The sequence below is a fragment of the Pelobates fuscus genome, chromosome 9 (assembly GCF_036172605.1).
Source record: "Pelobates fuscus isolate aPelFus1 chromosome 9, aPelFus1.pri, whole genome shotgun sequence".
In the NCBI taxonomy this organism is placed as follows: Eukaryota; Metazoa; Chordata; class Amphibia; order Anura; family Pelobatidae; genus Pelobates; species Pelobates fuscus.
Genome location: NC_086325.1, coordinates 132,394,304 through 132,413,983, shown reverse-complemented (window position 1 = coordinate 132,413,983; position 19,680 = coordinate 132,394,304). Strand labels below are relative to the sequence as shown.

The 19,680-nt window shown below is 41.8% G+C and overlaps 1 protein-coding gene across 1 annotated transcript in view; it reads right to left on the bottom strand.

The window, feature by feature from the left end:
- NCS1 (neuronal calcium sensor 1) overlaps positions 1-16,305 on the bottom strand; it is a 99,319-nt gene extending 83,014 nt beyond the window's left edge. The window contains exon 1 of the mRNA XM_063432430.1: positions 15,778-16,305. Within this exon, the coding sequence (XP_063288500.1) occupies positions 15,778-15,841 (64 nt within the window). The 5' untranslated portion in view covers positions 15,842-16,305. The remainder of the gene's footprint in view (positions 1-15,777) is intronic.
- Positions 16,306-19,680: the final 3,375 nt, after the last annotated feature.

The following is a 19,680-nucleotide window of genomic DNA, read 5'->3' as shown; positions in this document are numbered from 1 at the left end:
AGCAATCAGCTGACTCTCTCAGCCAATGAGCTATCTTGCACTACAGGGCTTAGCTCAGGAGAGCTAATGGAAACTCCAAAGCAGGAGCTTCAGTACTATGGCTGAGGTAGTGGACCAGAGAGCGACACCCAGCGGACCCCAGGTAAGAAGCCAAACTATTTTAAAATACTGTAGTGGTTAAGGTGCTTGGAGTGTTCCTTTAACCCAGAGCACTGTAATGGGCTATGGGTGTTTTTACATTTGAGCATTAGATGAAAGGGGCTATATGTCATGGTGCAGACTGGGGACTGAGTTCCATTTACTATCCTTTTTATATTATGAGGACTTAACTTGCACTGCACTACTTTTTCACCTATATTTACTTCTTATTAGTTCTGTGGATGTGCAGTGACTTGGATAAGATCTCTCGTCTCTAAGCGACAATATTGCATGATTGTTATTAGTCTTATCTGTCTTTTCTTTTCGAAATGTGTGGTTCTATTATTATGCTGTCATAAATCACTCGTATGTCACTATCTACAAATATCAAGGAAAAAATATAGAAATTAAAAATTGTTCAGCAACTCTTTAAGCCTTAACAACTTGAGGTTCCTGCCAGAACCATATCAGAACCATTGGCAAAACGTACAAATATTATTATATATGCAAGTGCTATATATATCTCATAGGTCCCAGCACTCTACGTTTATTTAAAAGCTACTTTATAGGCAAAACAGAATAAAAAATGTAATGAAAGTAAAAAAGAAATTAACAAAAAAAAGGTAAAAGTGAAAGAGTCCTTAAGAGTGAATTTTATCTTAAGTTATTAAAACACATTTTCATTATGAAACACAAAAGGTGGCAAAATAATGGATTTTTAAGTGGTAGAAGAATGGATATTTTCATCTCAGATGTGTTCACAGATCCGCAATTAAGTGGGACTACACCTCTAGGTGAAAAAAAGACAATACAAAGTGATAATTAGGTGGTAACGTTCTAAAAGCGTATCTCAGCCTAGATGTTGGAATAAAACCACCATTACAGAATTACCAGACCCACGGTCACAGACCATGAAAAACGACACAAGGAAACACCTTTCAAGGAGGCTAGAAGACTGCTGATTAACCTCTCCTGAGTCCTGACCCAGTCAAAAAATACCGCTTAGGGGAGGTGAAAACGCAACTGTCACTCACACTGTCATAGCTCATCAAATAACCGAATTACTACATTCCACTACACAGTACAATGTGCATGTTGGAAACAGGGACACGTTCTCCTTTAAAAGGACATTCCAAGCATGGTAATCATCTACTGCGTATGTTATGGAGGAAGGAGGCCCCCGTGTCCCTGCACCTTGTTCCTTATTAATGCAGGCTCCCAGATAGTTTTCTATGAGAGAGCCTCTACCGTCTGAATGAAGCAACATAAATGGAGTCTTTTCATGAATGAAATTACTGTAAAAAGTAACAATTAGAGGTCAAAGACTGGCTGAGAGGGGTCAAGCAGCCCCCTCAATTTTGTAATTGTATTTTAATTTTCCATATGTGCCCTGTATCCTAATGATTATACTCCCTCCCTAGATACTACTTATAACTATTAACTTTTCTTTCTTGTACCGATATAAATACCTGGGCGCAGCCATATTGTTTTTTACCTGTCCATGATGTCTGCAGTTTACCCTTCTGTAAGATTGATGTTACTGATGAATTATGGGTAAAATCTGATTGGCAACTGAAATACGACATTGTCAACTTAAAAGTACAGGCACATGGGGCTATATAGAACCAGATTAGATAATGGTTATTTTTGCCGACAGTGCTGCTTTAAGACAGTTTCTGGCCTGAAGATGGCTAACTAGAAATTTTAAGCACATACATAAACTCCAAAAATTATACAAGGCATTAAAATATAAGTTAACTTAAGCCTTCTAAGTGATTTTAAAGCACTTATAGTACAGAGACGAGGGAGCCCACTCCCCTAATGATATACCATAATAAAAGGCTTTCAACGTCTCTAAGAAAAGCAATTGTTCATTAAGTCCTCTTTTTGGTGCAAGGATTCAAATTAATCTCTGGTTCTAAAAGAAAGAGCTTAGAACGTATACTGATAGTTCGTGGTTAAAAAGGTTCCAATGTTGTCAGATAACTTAAAGGGACACTTAAAGAATAGTAACTGCGGTGCATTGAAAAAAACTCACAACTTTGGCTAGCGCAAAAAAATAAAAAATCACAGTGGCCTGGGAGATGTTAGTGGTCATTTAACTGTTTCAACACTGGGATGCATGCCAGCTTTAGAGGGAACAATCTGGTGTTAGGTAGACATTAGAGAAACTACCTCTAGTTTAAAACATATTCATGAAACCCACATTTCTAATGATTGACACTTTTTTGCCTTGTTGCACTGCAGCATTGATACAGACGAGATACAAATTATGCCCCACATTAAAAAACAGATTTACCAACAGTAAAAGTGACAAGTAATGCTAGCTTATATCCAAGGAGAAACAAAACAGATAAGTAAACTCAATGTAGATCCAATTAGGGTATAATACATGGCAGGCTACATTGGTGCAAACTACAGATTCTATAGACTCTATAGACAAAATATATAACTCCCCATGTGCTTCTTAACAATGGTGTGGGTCCATTTGCACGAGCAGTGTATACTTTCCAATACTTACATAGCTACATAGCTGAAAAGAGACTTGCGTCCATCAAGTTCAGCCTTCCTCACATTTGTTTTTGCTGTTGATCCAAAAGAAGGCAAAAAACACAGTCTGAAGCGCTTCCAATTTTGCAAGAAAATAAGGGGAAAAAATCCTTCTTGACCCCAGAATGGCAGTCAGATATCTCCTTGATGAAGAAGCTATTACCCTACTAATTAAAAGGTATATCCATGAATACTACCAAGTATGAAGCCATGATAGTAGGAGGGCAGTGTGGTAGTGAAGCTTGCATCTGCGAAATAGCCATATCACATGGTGTGCATGCGCACCTGGATGACAAGAAGCCCTTTGAGGCTAGCCGACCATAACTTCCTTTTTGCAAAACACCGCTTAACCAATCTCCAATTGGCAAAATCAGCCTTCAAAAGTATTGTTTAAAGGGACACTCCAGAAATCAGCTAGCTGAAGTGCTCTATTTGTGAAGAGTGTGTTAATTTTACCAAAAAGTACAGATTTCAAGAGAAAATTGCACATTACAAATTAACCGAGTTATACCCCCTTTCCCTCTAGTGCTGTCAATCAGTAACCGGTCCTGTTACTTCCTGGTTGCTTAGCTCAGTGGAGCTAAACTCAAAAGGCAGCAATTACCTAGAGCACCTTCCCTGCAGCAACGTCTCATTGAGCTGCATTGAGAAGTTTGTGAAAGCACAGCCACAAGTCTGGGCGGGGTTAGAAGAGGAGGGCTAACAAAGTCTGCCGATTTTACACGCTGTTTCTAGATAACCCCTCAATGTAAAAATGCATAATTAAATGCATGCATGTTTTTGTTGTGGGTATATCCACCGAATAGTTATTTTTATTTATTTGGGCGCTGGAGTGTCCCTTTAATGATATCCTGTCTCTCTCTGCTATTGATCCCTTCCCAGAAGATGGCCACCAGAGAAAAAACATGGGAAAATATGACAATTGTCCCACCGAACTACTTGAAGCTGTGAAATAGGAGGATTTAGCACTACAATCCCCAAAGGTCCATGCCAGCCAATAGTAATGCTGAGAGTTTAAGTTGAAGTCCCGCAATAGTTAGGGGGCCAAGATTGGACACCCCTGAAGCAGACTGATATCTGTGCTTTTCCATTTCTATATTTGACTAAAATTTGCGTTTTCCCAGACAATTCCTGCAAAGCATTATTTCAAGATTGTCTGATATACGTGTGCAATTCCTATGTCTGAGATACGTAGCTCTGAACGCCGGGCACACACACATTATGTACAGCCAGCATAAACCAAATACACATTCGTTACACACAGCCAGCACACAGATTATGGAACAATGACAAAACAGAGACTAACAAGGGGGAGGGGGCCCCTGTAGTGTCATTACTCATTTAGTTGTTACATTACTTTGTTTATGCAGCCCTAGGCACACCTTCTTGCAAGCAACTTGCACAGCTTTCCCAAACACTTCCTGTACAGAGAGGTCTAATGTTTAAACTTCCTTTATTGCACAGTCTGTTTAATTTAGAATTTTTCATCTTCTGCTCTGTCAAAAGCCTTCTAGATGATGCAGGAGCATCCTGTGTGTGATTAAAGTTAAATTTACAGAGCTGGAAATACACTTCTAAAGCAAGTTAGCATCTGAATGAAAATGAAACCATTTTTAATGCAAGCTGTGTGAGTCACAGCCAGGGGAGGTGTGGCTAGGGCTGCATAAACAGAAACAAAATCCTAAATGGCAGATAACTGAGCAGTGAGACTACACAAGCATGATCTAGACACTAAAAGTGCTTCATTAAAGGGACACTATAGTCACCAGAACAACTACAGCTTCTGTATTTGTTCTGGTGAGTAGAATCATTCCCTTCAGGCTTTTTGCAGTAAACACTGTATTTTCAGAGAGAATGCACCGTTTACATTACAGCCTAGGTATACCTCCACTGGCCACTCCTTAAGTGGCTACTAGAGGTGCTTCCTGTGACATTGCTGCCTAGTGCGCAGTCTGTCATTCAGTGTCTCCACCTTCTGCATGGAGACACTGAACTTTCCTCATAGAGATGCATTGATTTAACACATTTCTATAAGGAGATGCTGATTGGCCAGGGCTGTGTTTGGCTTGTATTGGCACTGCCCCTGATCTGCCTCCATGGCAATCTTAGCAAATCCAATGCTTTCCTACGATAAAGCATTGTGATTGGCTTGTAACACCACTTATAAGGATGTCAGCCATGCAGGCAGATTAGGGGCAGTGCCAGTACCAGCAAACCGGAATAAAGGTAAGTTTAACTATATTAAGGTTGGGGTAGAGGGAGCCAGGGGGGCTAGATGTTTTTAACACTATAGGGTCAGGAATTCATGCTTGTGTTGTTTTAATGCCTTTAGTTGCTTTAGTATCCCTTTAATTAATTAATAAACCATGATATCTAATAAATACATATATTCTCTATCCCACCTTCCAGAATAGTGCGCTGATTCCCAAGAGAACTGAATTGCACATTTTGAAAAAAACAAAAACGGAAAAATTGTCAAAAACACCTTATTCCCACTTGGCTGATTTTACCTGTTTGCTATTCCCCTGTTAAGGTTCCATTATTCCCGGTTTAGTAAATAGCCCTCACTAGTGGAATGAAAGTAACATAAAGCAGAGCAGTATGAGTGGGGGTGGTACAGCACGTTGAGAGTTAATTCAATTTGTGTGGCCAATACAGACTATAATTATACCTGGAATTTCTCGTGATTAGCCCTAGGGGCATTCCACTGGAATGGCAAAGCATAGCTCAGCTCTTTAGAGTCACTCAGCCCCAAACATCGTGGTGGATTCTAACACCCTAAACACAGTTGCAGACACTCTTAAGCTCATATCTGCGAAATTAATTTAAAGGGACACTATAATCATCAGAACAACTACAGCTTAATGTAGTTGTTCTGGTGAGTATAATCATTATATGCAGGCATTTTCATGCAAACACTGCCTTTTCTGGAGAAGCTCCTGAAATGCTCCTCTCCCCCCGTGCTGCGGCTTGCGTCCTCTCCCTCCTGCACGGTCTCTTTGAAAGTCACTTCCTTCCAGCTGGCCAACATTACAGGGGCCTAGTCGTGGTGTTAAAAGGACCGCGGCACCCGACCGGGCCGCTGTTCAGCAGTTATGTTACCCCGGAGAAAATTCCGCGGCACCCCTGGGGCGCAGGGCACAAAGTATGGGAACCGCTGCTCTATGGGGAGCATTGGATTGGACCAGAGACAGAGGAAGTGACGCCTCGTTGATGATGTCAACAGAGAAGGTAATAGCTAGCAGCGCTGAGACTGAAAGACGGTAAATAAGAACATAAGTAATTAAAATTAATTCTTTATTTGAAAACCAACACACAAGTGTACAGTTGTAATATATTATGGCATGTCACATTTTCACATTTTTGTAAGTGAACATACACCTAACAAGGCAGTCTAACACTAAGACTAACAACGGAAAGGCGGAGTCGAGGGAAAGAAGAGGACGGAAAGAGGTTAATCCATTGCTGTTGGGTATAAGTGAATAACACCCTGTAATTAAAGGAACAATATAGTGTTAGGAATACAAAAACACCACAGTGTCCATCTGCCCCACAGGCAAATAAACAGTTAAAACTCTTACCTGATTCCAGCGCCAATGTCCCTTAGGTCCGCAGACGTCTTGCCAATCTGGAAACGTGCATTAGGGATTTCCCATTGCTCAAATGCTTTCCTATGGGGTTTTTCAAGACGCTGGAGGTCCTCCTAATGCAGAACGTGATGACATCCAGCGTCATTTCACTGAAACAGCAGGAAGCGTTTTGAGTGGCTGTCTGGAAGACAACCCCTAGAGGCAGTCTAAACCCTGCAATGTAAACATTGCCGTTTCTCTAAAACTGCAATGTTTTACACTGCATGGTTAAGGGGAAAAGGACAGTACACCCAGACCACTTTAATGAGACAAATCGGTCTGGGTGCCTATAGGGTCCCTTTAACCTTTATCAGGTAGCATTATAACTGAGCTATGAGTGTAAGCTGGTTTGAGCAGGGCCCTCTTCAACCTATCGTTCCTGTAAGTTTTCTCGTAATTGTCATATTTATAGTTAAATCCACCCTCTTATAATATTGTAAAGCGCTTCGGAATCTGTTGGCGCTATATAAATGGCAATTATAATAATAAAAATGAGTTCGAAACATTCTGAAAAGAAGAGAAGTGTTTAATAGACAATCAATGTTAACTTGTCCATTAGAAGAAGAAAATTTTCCTCTATTTTTGCAATGATCTCCATGCAGGAGAAAGCACTATCTCTGTGGAAAACCGCAGCTAGCGAAGCCTTTTTAAAAAATATATAAATACATTTTATGACAAGCGAGGCATGGAGTGAATATAACTAGGGACAGAGCAACTATAGTGTTAGTAATACAGATAATTTCAGTGGTTGAGAAGGAATTACAACTTTGTAGACAAATTAGCCAAATTGAAAGAATAAAAATTATTACTTTTCCAGTGCAATGCATCTCTCTCTATACACACATACACTTAAAACCACTTGATGCCATGTACCCATAGCCCTTCCGGCAGCCTCTCAATTTGATACCCTGATATCATGAGAGCTTAGCCAAATCCATGTTCCATAGTACGACTCGCAAAGAACCAGAACGGCAAACTTAATGCCCACGCACACATGCCTCCGAAGGAGGGGGATCTGCTGCCTTGCGCATCTTTTGCAGCACAAAGGAAAACACGCTCTGTACTACATGGCAAAGATGTCAAAATTACCACTGCGACTATAATTAATAACATTAACCTTTTTCTTTCCAGCAGCCAGTGATGAATACTGGGAATAATTCTCTAGCATAGGACGAAGCAAAACACATAGTTTTCAAAAACGGCTAAAAAGAAAAAAAAGTCTAAAATTATTTATTAAAGTCTAAATTAATTATCATTGAAGTTTTAAACACTGCATTTGCCAAATCTAGGTCAAAATAGCAAAAAAAAAAATTAACTAAAATATAGTTTTCATCAAATTTGATTGCATTACCTTGATTTAGCAAATAACTTCAATGTTTTTAGTTTTGCTAATTGACTTTTTAATTAATTACACTGCACTGTTGAGTAAATAAGCCCCTTGGAGTTTCCTGCTCTTTTATTGCCACTAATAAGCCAACGGTGTGAAAATGACAGCCTTATAATTGACAAGGTATTCATTGAAGTGGAAATCTTTAGGGAGCAGTCATCCCATTAGGTTTGTGTCTTTTTGTAAACCTGAGGCGAGACAGACGTCTCACTGTTTGTGTATCGGGATGGCCACCTGTCTCCAAGTAAAGCCAGTCTTATACCTTATTCTTTCTCGCTTAAACAACTATGATATAATGTTAACAGCCCAATCAGTAACACCTCTAAATTCCGTCTAAAGCCTGCAGAGGCATCCTGTCCTAATTTCCCCCTGAGGACCGATTCCTTCTGTCCTATTCACAGCCAGGGTGACAATATTGTTCAGACTTTTTTTTTTAGAAAACTGGAAATTGGGGAGAATTAACAAGGTGTTTGCAAATTTAGCTTGGAGGAAAGACGAGACAGGGGGGATATGACAGAAACATTTAAATACATAAAGGGAATCAACACAGTAAAGGAGGGGACTATATTTAAAAGAAGAAAAACGACCACAACAAGAGGACATAGTCTTTAATTAGAGGGGCAAAGGTTTAAAAATAAGTATTACTTTACTGAGAGGGTAGTGGATGCATGGAATAGCTGTCCAGCTGAAGTGGTAGAGGTTAACACAATGAGGGAGTTTAAGCATGCGTGGGATAGGCATAAGGCTATCCTAGACTTAAGATAAGGTCAGGGACTTATATAAGTATTTAAAAAAAATTGACAGATTAGATGGGCCGAATGGTTCTTATCTGCCGTCACAATCTATGTTTCTATTTCCAAAATGAGATGAGAACTTCCCCCCCTCCCCCCCAATTTTGACTATAAATTAGAGACCTTTCCCAATATATCTTGCTGATTTTATCAGACTAACTAAAAGCGCATACTTTGGTTTACATATACTCTGGACCAAATTTTTATTTTTACAGATATGTACCTGCATAGGTAGGCGAGTGGTTTATTAATACGGGTTAGATAATTACTCTATCCCCTCTCCTAATTTGCTCTATTTTTTTACAGTTCCATTTATTAAAACAGTGAGTCCCATCTTTATATGTATATATTTTATTCTTATTTATATATAAACAAAATACACAGTATTTAATTTTACGATATATATTACTAAAAATGATGTATATTAATGTTTATTGTACTATTACCATCTTAACACATTTAATTTGTGTATGACTATTTGCATATCAGACTTATCCCAACCACAAGGAAAATCTAGAACTAAAATGACGGCAAGTTCCCATTTTAGTAAGAATTTTGCAATTCAGTTTTCCAATCACCGCAGTTTGCTGTTTAGTGAATAAACCTCCATGCATATACAAATACATTTCCCAGATCCTCTTGGCAATAGTTTTTCATTTATCACAAGAGAACACGGGACAGTGCCTTTACAGGCTGTATTTCTCTCTGGATCCATTTCCTTCTAGAAAGCCGAATGTCTATTTCTAAACCTGGCAGCTAAGGAATCCCATCTGGAAATCCAAATCCTGGCTTACCAAACTATTTCATGAAAGATTAACTCCAAGTACCATGACCACTTAAGTGATTTGGATCGGTCATTGTGCCTGGAGTCTGTGTGTTCAGTGTTTTGCGTTGAAATGCTGAACATATGGAAATTAACCTCCCCCTGCTGCCAGAAGCGGAACTCCACCTCCGGCAGCGTCTTAGGGCGCCATTATCGATCCCATTATCGATCCCAGAACTAGAGTTCTAGACGGGCTAATATCAATTCACTGCAAATTTTGCCAGCATCCCCTCAGCCCACCTTCCCTGTGATGTCAGCTATGGAGGATTAAGCTGCAGGGAGAACTTGGACTCAGCGCTGGAATAGAGGTAAGTTTTAGCAATTTTCTTCTCCCAAGTTTGGGGCGTGGACCAGGCTAAGAAGGATTACTTTAACCCAGTGGTTCCCAAACCAGTCCAGGATTTAGGGATTAGCCAGTTGTGTCCAAGGTGTTTTTATAAAAAAAATAAAACCCCTTAGAGACAACTGGGTAATCATTAAGGACCAGCCTTGAGGACTGGTTTGGTAACCACTGATCTAACCATCAACTTTTTTGGTCGCTGGAGTAACTGTTTAACGATTATAGGTAACAGGTCATTCCAACCATGGTTCTCATTTAGTTTTTTCACTAAAATAAAATTTGTGAAGAATTGACAAGCGGACTGCAAATCCAACTCAGCTATTTTTCCAGTTTGGCTATTTTGGTCTAAAGTTTACAATGCCCCTGCCAGTTCTAGAGAATAAAACCCATTGACATTTTACAGACACGAAATGCAAAGTGCGTCTGGAGAATGGAATCAGGATTTAGCTCATTGGAAATATTATGAAAAATGCCCGTTCTTTTAATGAGTAACCAAGTAGTATTCTGAATTGGAGATCATCTCTCAAAGCAAAGGGTTATCTTCTTAAAGTATTACATTAAGCACTTAGTCTGAACAGCTATGTAACGATCTAATAACCTGCGATCTCGCAAATTCTGGTAATATGACAGAAGGTTTAACAAGCATGCCGGATTCACTGGTACATTGGAACTCCAGGGTAAAATGCTGAATCCTCAAAGTATAACCCCTTAAGGTCCAGCTGGTATGTTTGCCATCAGTCTGGGACCTAACACACCTAACAGATCAGCATGTAATGTTAATTTAAGTGTGGTCGTTCCATGCGGATATTAATTGAGTGGGCCATTTAATTCTAGAATAGGATCTAGGAAGAACACATTGCTGTGATGGCATAGCCATAGACTGTTCTCAGTTATTAAAGGGACATTCCAAACTCCATTGCCACTTTACCTCACTGTAGTGGTTATGGTTCAAAGAGGCACTATCACAGGTTTTTGTCACAGTTCTGGAAATGAGAAGAAAGGATCAGCACTGTAAATATCTAACTAGAGGAAGTGAAAAGGCCGGCAGCTAACCCCAAAAAAAGGATACATTTGATGACAGTTCTGGACCTGTTTTTTTTTTTTGTTTGTTTGTTTTTTAAATCAAAGAACAGGCCTTTCTGAGCACTTAAAGCCCAGCCTCTCTCGAGCCACATCAAAAATGCCAGAACTAACACTTCCTTATTACCAATATCAAATAAGTACAACCGGAACTGTAGTAATAGGCCGAGTGCGGTGGGTTAACCTTCCCCAGGGATGGCTAAACTTAGTACTGCAGAGGTTCTAAACTACTCCCATGGCACTAAGCCAGCTTTTGGTGCCTCTTTGTCTGAAGTTTCTACCATTGTTAGCAGGGAAAATGTGTAGTCTTGCAATATCAATATTTTATAGGTAAATCTGGTAAAATAAACAAATTCAGCCACATTATCATCACAACATTGGAGGTCACAGCTTATCAGACAATGAAAAGAGCATTCATCACATGAACCGCTGGCAAGTTAGATTACATGACATTTATAGACGTTCGGAGGGAAGATGTTCCAGAAGATGATTTGAAGCTGGTAAGTGTAAGACCAAGGGATAAAGTATTTTATATAAAGTGTGCTAGATAATAGAAGGAGGGAATTTAAATGTTGCCGTTAAGACGGTAGTAAGTTTTTTCTACTTATCCTGTAAAATTAGAGAGTTTAATTACGGCAAGCAGTAAAATGTTTAAGTGCATTCATTCACAGAAAAAAAATGATTGCACCATAACAGTTTTATCAGCGAGCAGAGATTCCTCTGGGTGCTAAATAGCATCAGCTAGAAACAGCATCAAAGGAAAGTCAATTGCAAACAATTTAAAAAAAATTTAATTGGATTAGAGCCCAAAATGCTTGTTACAGGACCCCTCTCTCTATCTAGCGTAATTTAAACCTTTCAGTGCGGCAAATGAGAACTCAGGCCTGAAAATAAAAGCTAATTATCCAAGAAGTTTAATTTTTTTTTTTTTTAAAGATATAGATTATAAATTATATGAAAAGAGATAGATTTGCTGATACACCAAATTAGTATTATGTAGAGTGAGTTTAAGGGACATCAAAAACAACTTCACAAGTGTTTGTTTTTCCGCCACGGATGAGGTTTGGAACATCTTTAGTCATGTTGAAGGGATGCAGATTCGTCTTGGCAGTAAAATTACAGTTTTTAACAATTATTACGCTGACGGCAGCCATAAATTGGGACGTGTTTTACCTTTTCCTTGTAACGAGTGTAATCAACGGCTAGCGGGTGACATTGAATGGTGAGCTTTGAAGTTGAAAACCCCAGCAGGTAAAGTCTTCTTGAGGAGGTGGTCAGGACACCAATATTTGAACACTTGAGAAACAGCTGGTAGTTTGCCCTCTTGAAGGCATTGAAACAAAAATCTTGTTCATTGTATTGATGTAGAAATAAAACAAATATTGGAGATTGCTTAGGATCAAATATGCCAATGATCAATATTCTGTTTTAGAACGCTTCTAAATTCTCTATTCTGTCAGGCAGAAGCTAACATTGCCATCCGGAAGTATGCAGCATTCATGTGCTCACTGTGATAAATCAATTAGCCAATGATTTCCACAGTTCCTTGGAGATTCTAACCCTGATAAATTAACTATCAATATTCAGCACATACGGAAACAGCACCTACCAACCAAGTATACACGAATCAGATTTGCCTCCGATCTCAGTATAAACTGGAATCAATAAATAGTGTCCTAACATATCCTTATAATAACTGACCTCACGTCAGGAGCATTGGAATGCCCATCTATTGCTGGTCAGCACTTTCAAGCCCTGCCACAAAGAATGAAGAATTTATAAACATCACATAAAAAATAGCCTTCTACCAATCATAGGTACTGGAAAAGAAGGCATCTATCTATGCCTCTCCCGGCCTTCATAGTTACATAGGCTGAAAAGAGACATGTGTCCATCAAGATCAGCCTTCCTCACATTTTGTTTTTGCTGTTGATCAAAAAGAAGGCAAAAAACACAGTTTGAAGCACTTCCAATTTTGCAACAAACTAGAAAAAAAAAATCCTTCTTGACCCCAGAAAGGCAGTTAGATAGCAAGAAGCTATTACCTACAGTTGAAAAATATCATTGAATATTCTGTTTTTGCAAGTATGCATCTAGTTGCTGTTTAAACATCTGTACAGACTCTGATAGTTCAGTTTATTTATTTTAAACCATTAAAGGACCACTATAGTGCCAGGAAAATACACTAGTTTTCCTGGCACTACAGGGTCTTTAGGTCCCCCCCACCCTCAGGGTCCCACTATCGCCGGGCTGAAGGGGGAGGAAGGGGTTAAACTCTCCTCCCTCTTCCGACATCAGCGCTGAATGCGCATGCGCGGCAAGAGTTGTGAGAAGCCACTAGAGGCTGGATTAACCCTATAATAAACATAGCAGTTTCTCTGAAACTGCTATGTTTACAGCTGCAGGGTTAACCCTAGATGGACCTGGCACCCAGACCACTTAATTGAGCTGAAGTGGTCTGGGTGCCTAAAGTGGTCCTTTAAGAGTGCTCTTTGATGGCACAATGTATTAGTTCACTGCGTAGACTAGTACGCACCAAGACATACTTGGGACAGAGTTATTGTGTGCTATCCTCACAAGACCACTTAGTGATGATACTACCAGACCAGTGATGCTGAATTCCTTAAAACTTAGCTCTTGGAAGCATTTGATGCATCTTTAACTAATATATCCTGCTACTGCATTCATACCGTTGAATATAGGGGGAATCACAGGATTTATTATTATGAATTAAATGAAATGCCCTTCTGTAAATTTTGACTTGGCTAACAGAGGAGCCCATAATAAACGTATAAGCCTAGCAGGAAAGGTTGATACAGAGATTATATTATGACTGTTTTACGTTGCATGGGATTGCTGAAACCTCATATTGCAACTCCTAAACTAGGCCTCAGTAAGGCGGAATACAGGACGGCTGCAGATCTTGTAACTGGCGTGTGACTGGGAACAGCCTTTGACCAGCTGTGTATGGGAAGTACCGTATACATTAATCAATTAACTATTCTGCGGCCAGGTGGTGGGCGACAATGCTTTGTATACAGTTAATAATGGGAATCCATAGGGGGATATTTACTAAGCTGTGAATGGTGGCGAAATTGAAAAGTAAATTTGCTACTGAATTTAGGCAAAGGTTAGGAACAGAGCTGAGTTGAAGAATTTTTCCAGTGTAGTAGTTTAGGCCCACTTTTTTTTAAATTTGTTTTAAAATGCAACGCAATACGCACGTTAGTAAATTAGCCGTTTGTGAGCAAACCCCAGCCTAGTATATCTAATCTCCAAATACACTAAGTGTGAGACATATTAGGAGCATTGCCCTCTGGGGGTTTAGCTGGATTAATGTGTAAAATGAAACACTCTTTGGACCTAATCTTTGTGAGCCACAAACACTAATTAGCTATTTTGTGTAATATTTGGCTAATTACTCTTAGTCTCTAATCATATATTGGGGATAGTCCACTGCTGTCTTCATGGCTGCTTATGCAGACTCCCATGATTCTCAGCCAGCCTAACTGTTGCACTACTCATTCCAACAGTCCACTCACTGCTGAATTTTCTTTGGAGATAATTATACAGGAAATTCCAGAGCTTAAATGGTTAAATGCCACAACCAAATGCCTCAACAACAGATGGCAGATATTGCAGAGCAGAGCTTTACATATGATGACATAGTGATTTATATATTCACATTGCATGCCACTTACCACATACATCAGCTATGTGAATCTATATCCCATGGATAAGAGAGTCTGCAGTGGGCTCCTAGCTAGCTAGACTGAATGCAATGCCCATCTCTCAGCAAGCACTGAGCAACACAACACCCATCATACTGTGCCAGCTGTATCATTCTTAACATGCTATGGCACTCAGCTGCTAACACTGCAGCACCTATAATGCCCAGCCATCTTTTCAGGGTCCCAAGCCTTTGGCTCCCCACTAACATGGACTGTAACACCCAATATCCTTAGCAAGACTCTAGCATTGAGTTGTTGTGACTGCAACACCCATTAAGTTATCTTACAGCGAACGAAGCAACACGTATCATTCTCAGCCATTTATCATTACCTATCACGATTCATCAGCGTTATGCCAACACCTACAGTACCAAGCTCGCCCAAGCTGTGCCAGCTATAATGCGCCACCAGCATGCAGCATGCTTGGCCAGTCATCGACTCCTATCATGCTCGGGCAGCCTTTGTCTCTGGCTGCTACGTTCCCTTGCTGACACACTGACCCTGTCTATCACCGTACCCATGGCTACCAGTCTGCATGGAAGCTTCAGGTCTGTATCTCAGGAAAGAGAGAGATTGCAACATGCATGGCAACTGTCACCCTTGCCTCCCTTAGCCCTTTATCCCCATATCCCCCCTAGACCTGAGCTCGCTATCCTCACACCCCCACCCCACCTGAGCCCCCTGACATGACATCCCCCCAGACCTGCTGAGCCCCTCTATCTTTATATCCCCCCATACCTGAGCCTCTCTATGCTCACCCTCCCCATACCTGAGCCCTCTACCAATACATCCCCCACCCCCCAGACCTAAGCCCCTCTATCCTCATATCCCCCCAGACCTGAGCCCATCTGTCCTCACCCCCCACACCTGAGCCCTCTACCATTGCATCCCCCCCCCCCCCCCCAGACCTAAGCCCCTCTATCCTCACCCACAGCTCAGCCCTCTACCATTACATCCCCCAGACCTGAGCCCCTCTAATCTCACCCCCCACCCTAGACCTGAGCTCTATGCCACTACATACCCCCCAGACTTGAACCTAATATTCCCGCCCCCCACCCCAATACCTTAGCCCACTGGCATTATACCATTTAGGTTTAAACCCTCTAACATGACATTTCCCCCATCCCTGAGCCTTATATTCCTACATTCCCCCCTCCTCCCCCAGTCCTGAGCTCTCATTTATAATACCCCACGCAGCCCTGAGACACTATCCTCACATCCCCCACACCACCCCCAGCCCTTGGACATTTACATTATCATCCCCCGCACCCCCATGCTCATACCACCCCTCCCCACAGACAGACTTACAGTATGTTTTCTTAGTCAGCTCCTCCACCACCTCCGGCTTCAGTTTGCTGTTGGATTTCCCCATCGTTGCCTCCTTCGTAATGGTTAATTCATGTAGCAGCCTCCACTTCCAGAGGCTGAGGCCCTTCACCCTGCCCCCCTGCACCCCCAGTCTCTGGGATCTCCCCCAGCAAACACCCCTGGAGAGCTCTGTTCCCTTCAGACAAGGAGCTGTGTGAGCAGGGGAGAGCAGGGAGCTGGCTGGAGCTCTGCACGCTGGAGGATCCTCTTTGTCTGTGAATGCAGCTCAGATTTCACTCTTTCCCCCTCCAGTCCCTGGCAGAGGGGAGAGGCTGGAGGCTGCAGATGTGTGTGCCACCCAGGCCCTGCTCTGGGGTGGAATTCTGTGCCTTCCCTGTGCCTTGTGTCCCTGCCCACTACCTGCCTCAGATTCTGTGCTTCTCCTGTTGTCCCTGGTAACACTGACACATTCTCTGTCCCTCCTCTCACACTCACTGTCTCTCATTCACTGACTGCCTCTGCACATTAGTCTGCTACTCTCTATCCCCCCTCCCCTCATTACTCCCTCCCCTAAATGCTTTCTTCTTCCTTTTTTTTTTTTCTTTCTTCAATCCCTCTCTTTCTTTCTCTATCCTCCTTTGCAGAAACGCCTCTATTCTCTGGCATTCTTTATGGTCATCACGATTGCTGAGCTTTTATGTCTATATTCCCAATTTTATTTTAATTATAGTAACTCCCCCACCCCCTTTCCTTTTAATCTATAGCAGGAGCCATTCTTGTATTTCATTGCAAACCCTTTATTGCCAATATTCATTCACTGGGCATTGACACTCTTCATGTGGCAACATACATTAGAACTAGTTAATAATTGAACTTTTAACTAAAAAAAATATTAAATTGCTAGCTTCATATCACATCATTGTAATAATTGGGCTTATTCATTATTGTTTAAATATTCTATAATTCTAGCCTGTGACAGAGGTTTGCCCATAATGCCAGGGAGCTGTGCCCACCCCATGCCCACCTTGCCAACTTCTGTTCAATATACTTTATACCAGTTTTACACAACTCTGCTCTTCTCTATTGTGCAGTTATGTTGTGCACTCAATGATTATCTTTTATAGCTAATAATAACATAATAATAGTGACTGCAGTTCAGTACTATTCCCTGACAGATTTGAAACTCATAGAAAAGGCAAATATTAAATGATTACTCAAGCATAAAGAACATGTATTTTAATTCAACTAACACCTAATAAATGGCAACATTTTGCTCAAAGATAACCAGGTGTACACAAACTCAATATTCATGCTTTTTATTTATTTTTAAATACATTTTTAATTTTCTGCCCACAGTAGACACAACCAGAGCCCAATGTCTCTTTCAGATTTCTATCCCATTAGAGTGCCAGCATATTCCATAGAGGAGCAAGCAGAATGTCCACATAAGGCAATACTAGAGTGATATAACATATATAGACCAAAAAATATCCACCCAATTCTGTTTGGTAGTTTTTTTAATACACTACTAACATATGCTGTTTCTTCTAAAGTAAACACACTGTGCAGTTAGATCAGATTGAGAATGAAACAATTTTTAATGGGGGTTGTGTCAGTCACAGTTAGGGGAGGTGTGGCTAGGACTGCATAAACAGAAATAAAAATGATTTAAACACCAAATAAGTGAGTCTGCAGGAGCATGATCTATAAACCACTTCATTAATGTCTTTCATTTTCCGTTTCCAACAAATCACAGTTTAGTGAATAACTGACATTTATCTAGTCATATAGCCAAATAATCAGGGCCGGACTGGGAAAAAAATTAGGCCCGGGCATTTTTCAATCAGAGCGGCCCCCTAAGAAGGGGGCGGGGCCAGAGAGGGTGTGTTTTGTCATCACTAATGACAAGCACGCCCCCTCTCAAAGTGAGCATGTTGGTTCAATGTGCAGAGCCCCGCTGAAGAGCTCTGGCATTAGAAAAAGGCCCTGAATTTGTTCTGTGCAGCGCAAGCAAATTTAATAACATGCTTGCGCAGAGTTTGCTTTTAAATTGTCTCTGGTGTCTCCACAAGTGGGATACCAGAGGACAAAAGGGCCAGGAAAGTGTATGGTGCATGTGTTGGGAGCCTGCTTGTGGGATTGCGTGTGTGTAGAGTGTGGTGTGGTATTGTGTAAATAGGTCAATTTCATTTGTGTTTGTGGTGTAATATGTGTGGCTAGGGGCTGTAGAGAGTGTGTGTATAGGGGGCATAGTGTTACAGGGGATGTAGCGAGTGTGTGCATACAGGCTGTAGTGTGTGTGTATAGGTGATGTAGTGTGTGTAGGGGTTGTAGAGAGGGTGTGTTTAGAGAATGTTGTATGTGTTTGCTGACAAGGAATGTAGTGTGTGTGTAGGTGGTGCAGTGTGTGTGTGTGTGTGTGTGTGTGTGTAGGAGATCTACAGTGTAAAGGACCCAGAGTGTGTATAGGAGATTGTGTGTGTGTGTGTAGAGGATTAAGAGTGCATATAGGGTAAGGGATCTAGCGTGTATCTGGAGCGTAATGTGTGTAGTGGTGCAGTGTGAGGGGTGCTGTAGTGTGTGTGTGTGTGTGTGTGTATGTATATATATATATATATATATATTTGGACATATTGTATGTGTGAGGGGCGCAGTGTATGTGTATGTAAGAGGGGTGCTGTGTGTGAGGGTGTTTTTATGTGCCGTCACATTCTAGGTTTCTAATATTCTTTGTCTGTTAACTCACTGAGGGTTATTTTATATATTATATATATATATATATATGTGTGTGTATGTGTGGGAGTGCGCTGTATATGTGTGAGCGAGGGTGCTGTGTGTGTGTCTGAGGGTGCTGTGTGTGTGTCTGAGGGTGCTGTGTGTGTGTCTGAGGGTGCTGTGTGTGTGTCTGAGGGTGCTGTGTGTGTGTCTGAGGGTGCTGTGTGTGTGTCTGGGTGCTGTGTGTGTGTCTGGGTGCTGTGTGTGTGTCTGGGTGCTGTTTGTGTTTGGGGGTGCTGTGTGTGTCTGAGGGTGCTGTGTGTGTCTGAGGGTGCTTGGGTGCTGTGTGTCTGGGTGCTGTGTGTGTTTGGGGGTGCTGTGTGTGTCTGAGGGTGCTGTGTGTGTGTTGGGGGTGCTGTGTGTGTTTGGGGGTGCTGTGTGTGTTTGGGTGCTGTGTGTGTTTGGGGGTGCTGTGTGTGTTTGGGTGCTGTGTGTCTGGGTGCTGTGTGTGTCTGAGGGTGCTGTGTGTGTCTGAGGGTGCTGTGTGTGTTTGGGTGCTGTGTGTCTGGGGGTGCTGTGTGTGTCTGGGGGTGCTGTGTGTGTCTGGGGGTGCTGTGTGTGTTTGGGGGTGCTGTGTGTGTCTGGGTGCTGTGTGTGTCTGGGTGCTGTGTGTGTTTGGGGGTGCTATATGTGTCTGGGTGCTGTGTGTGTTTGGGGGTGCTGTGTGTGTCTGGGGGTGCTGTGTGTGTCTGGGGGTGCTTTGTGTGTGAGTGTGAATGTATATTTTATTTAAATATTTTTTTTTTATTAATTAAGAAAAATGTATATATCCCCCCTCCCTCTTACCTTTAGCCTGGGAGGAGGGGGGTTTCCGTTCTGCCTGGGGGGATCCGTGTTGCCTGGGGGGAGGAGGGGTTCCGTGCTGCCATCCCTGGTGGTCCAGTGGTGAGAGTGAACTCTAGCCCCTGCAGGCTAGAGTTCACTCTCGCGAGATCTGAGCGTTGCCGCGGTAACCGCGGTAACGCTCAGACCTCGCGAGAGGACCCGGCGGAGCTGCTGGCTAGAGCTCCGCCGGTACTCTCTCCTGCCTCCCTCCCTCCCTCTCCTGCCGGCGGCCGCCTAGAAGTGCCTGTGGGCCGGTGAGGGAGATCTTTGATCTCCCCACCGGCCCATGGAGACACACAGCAG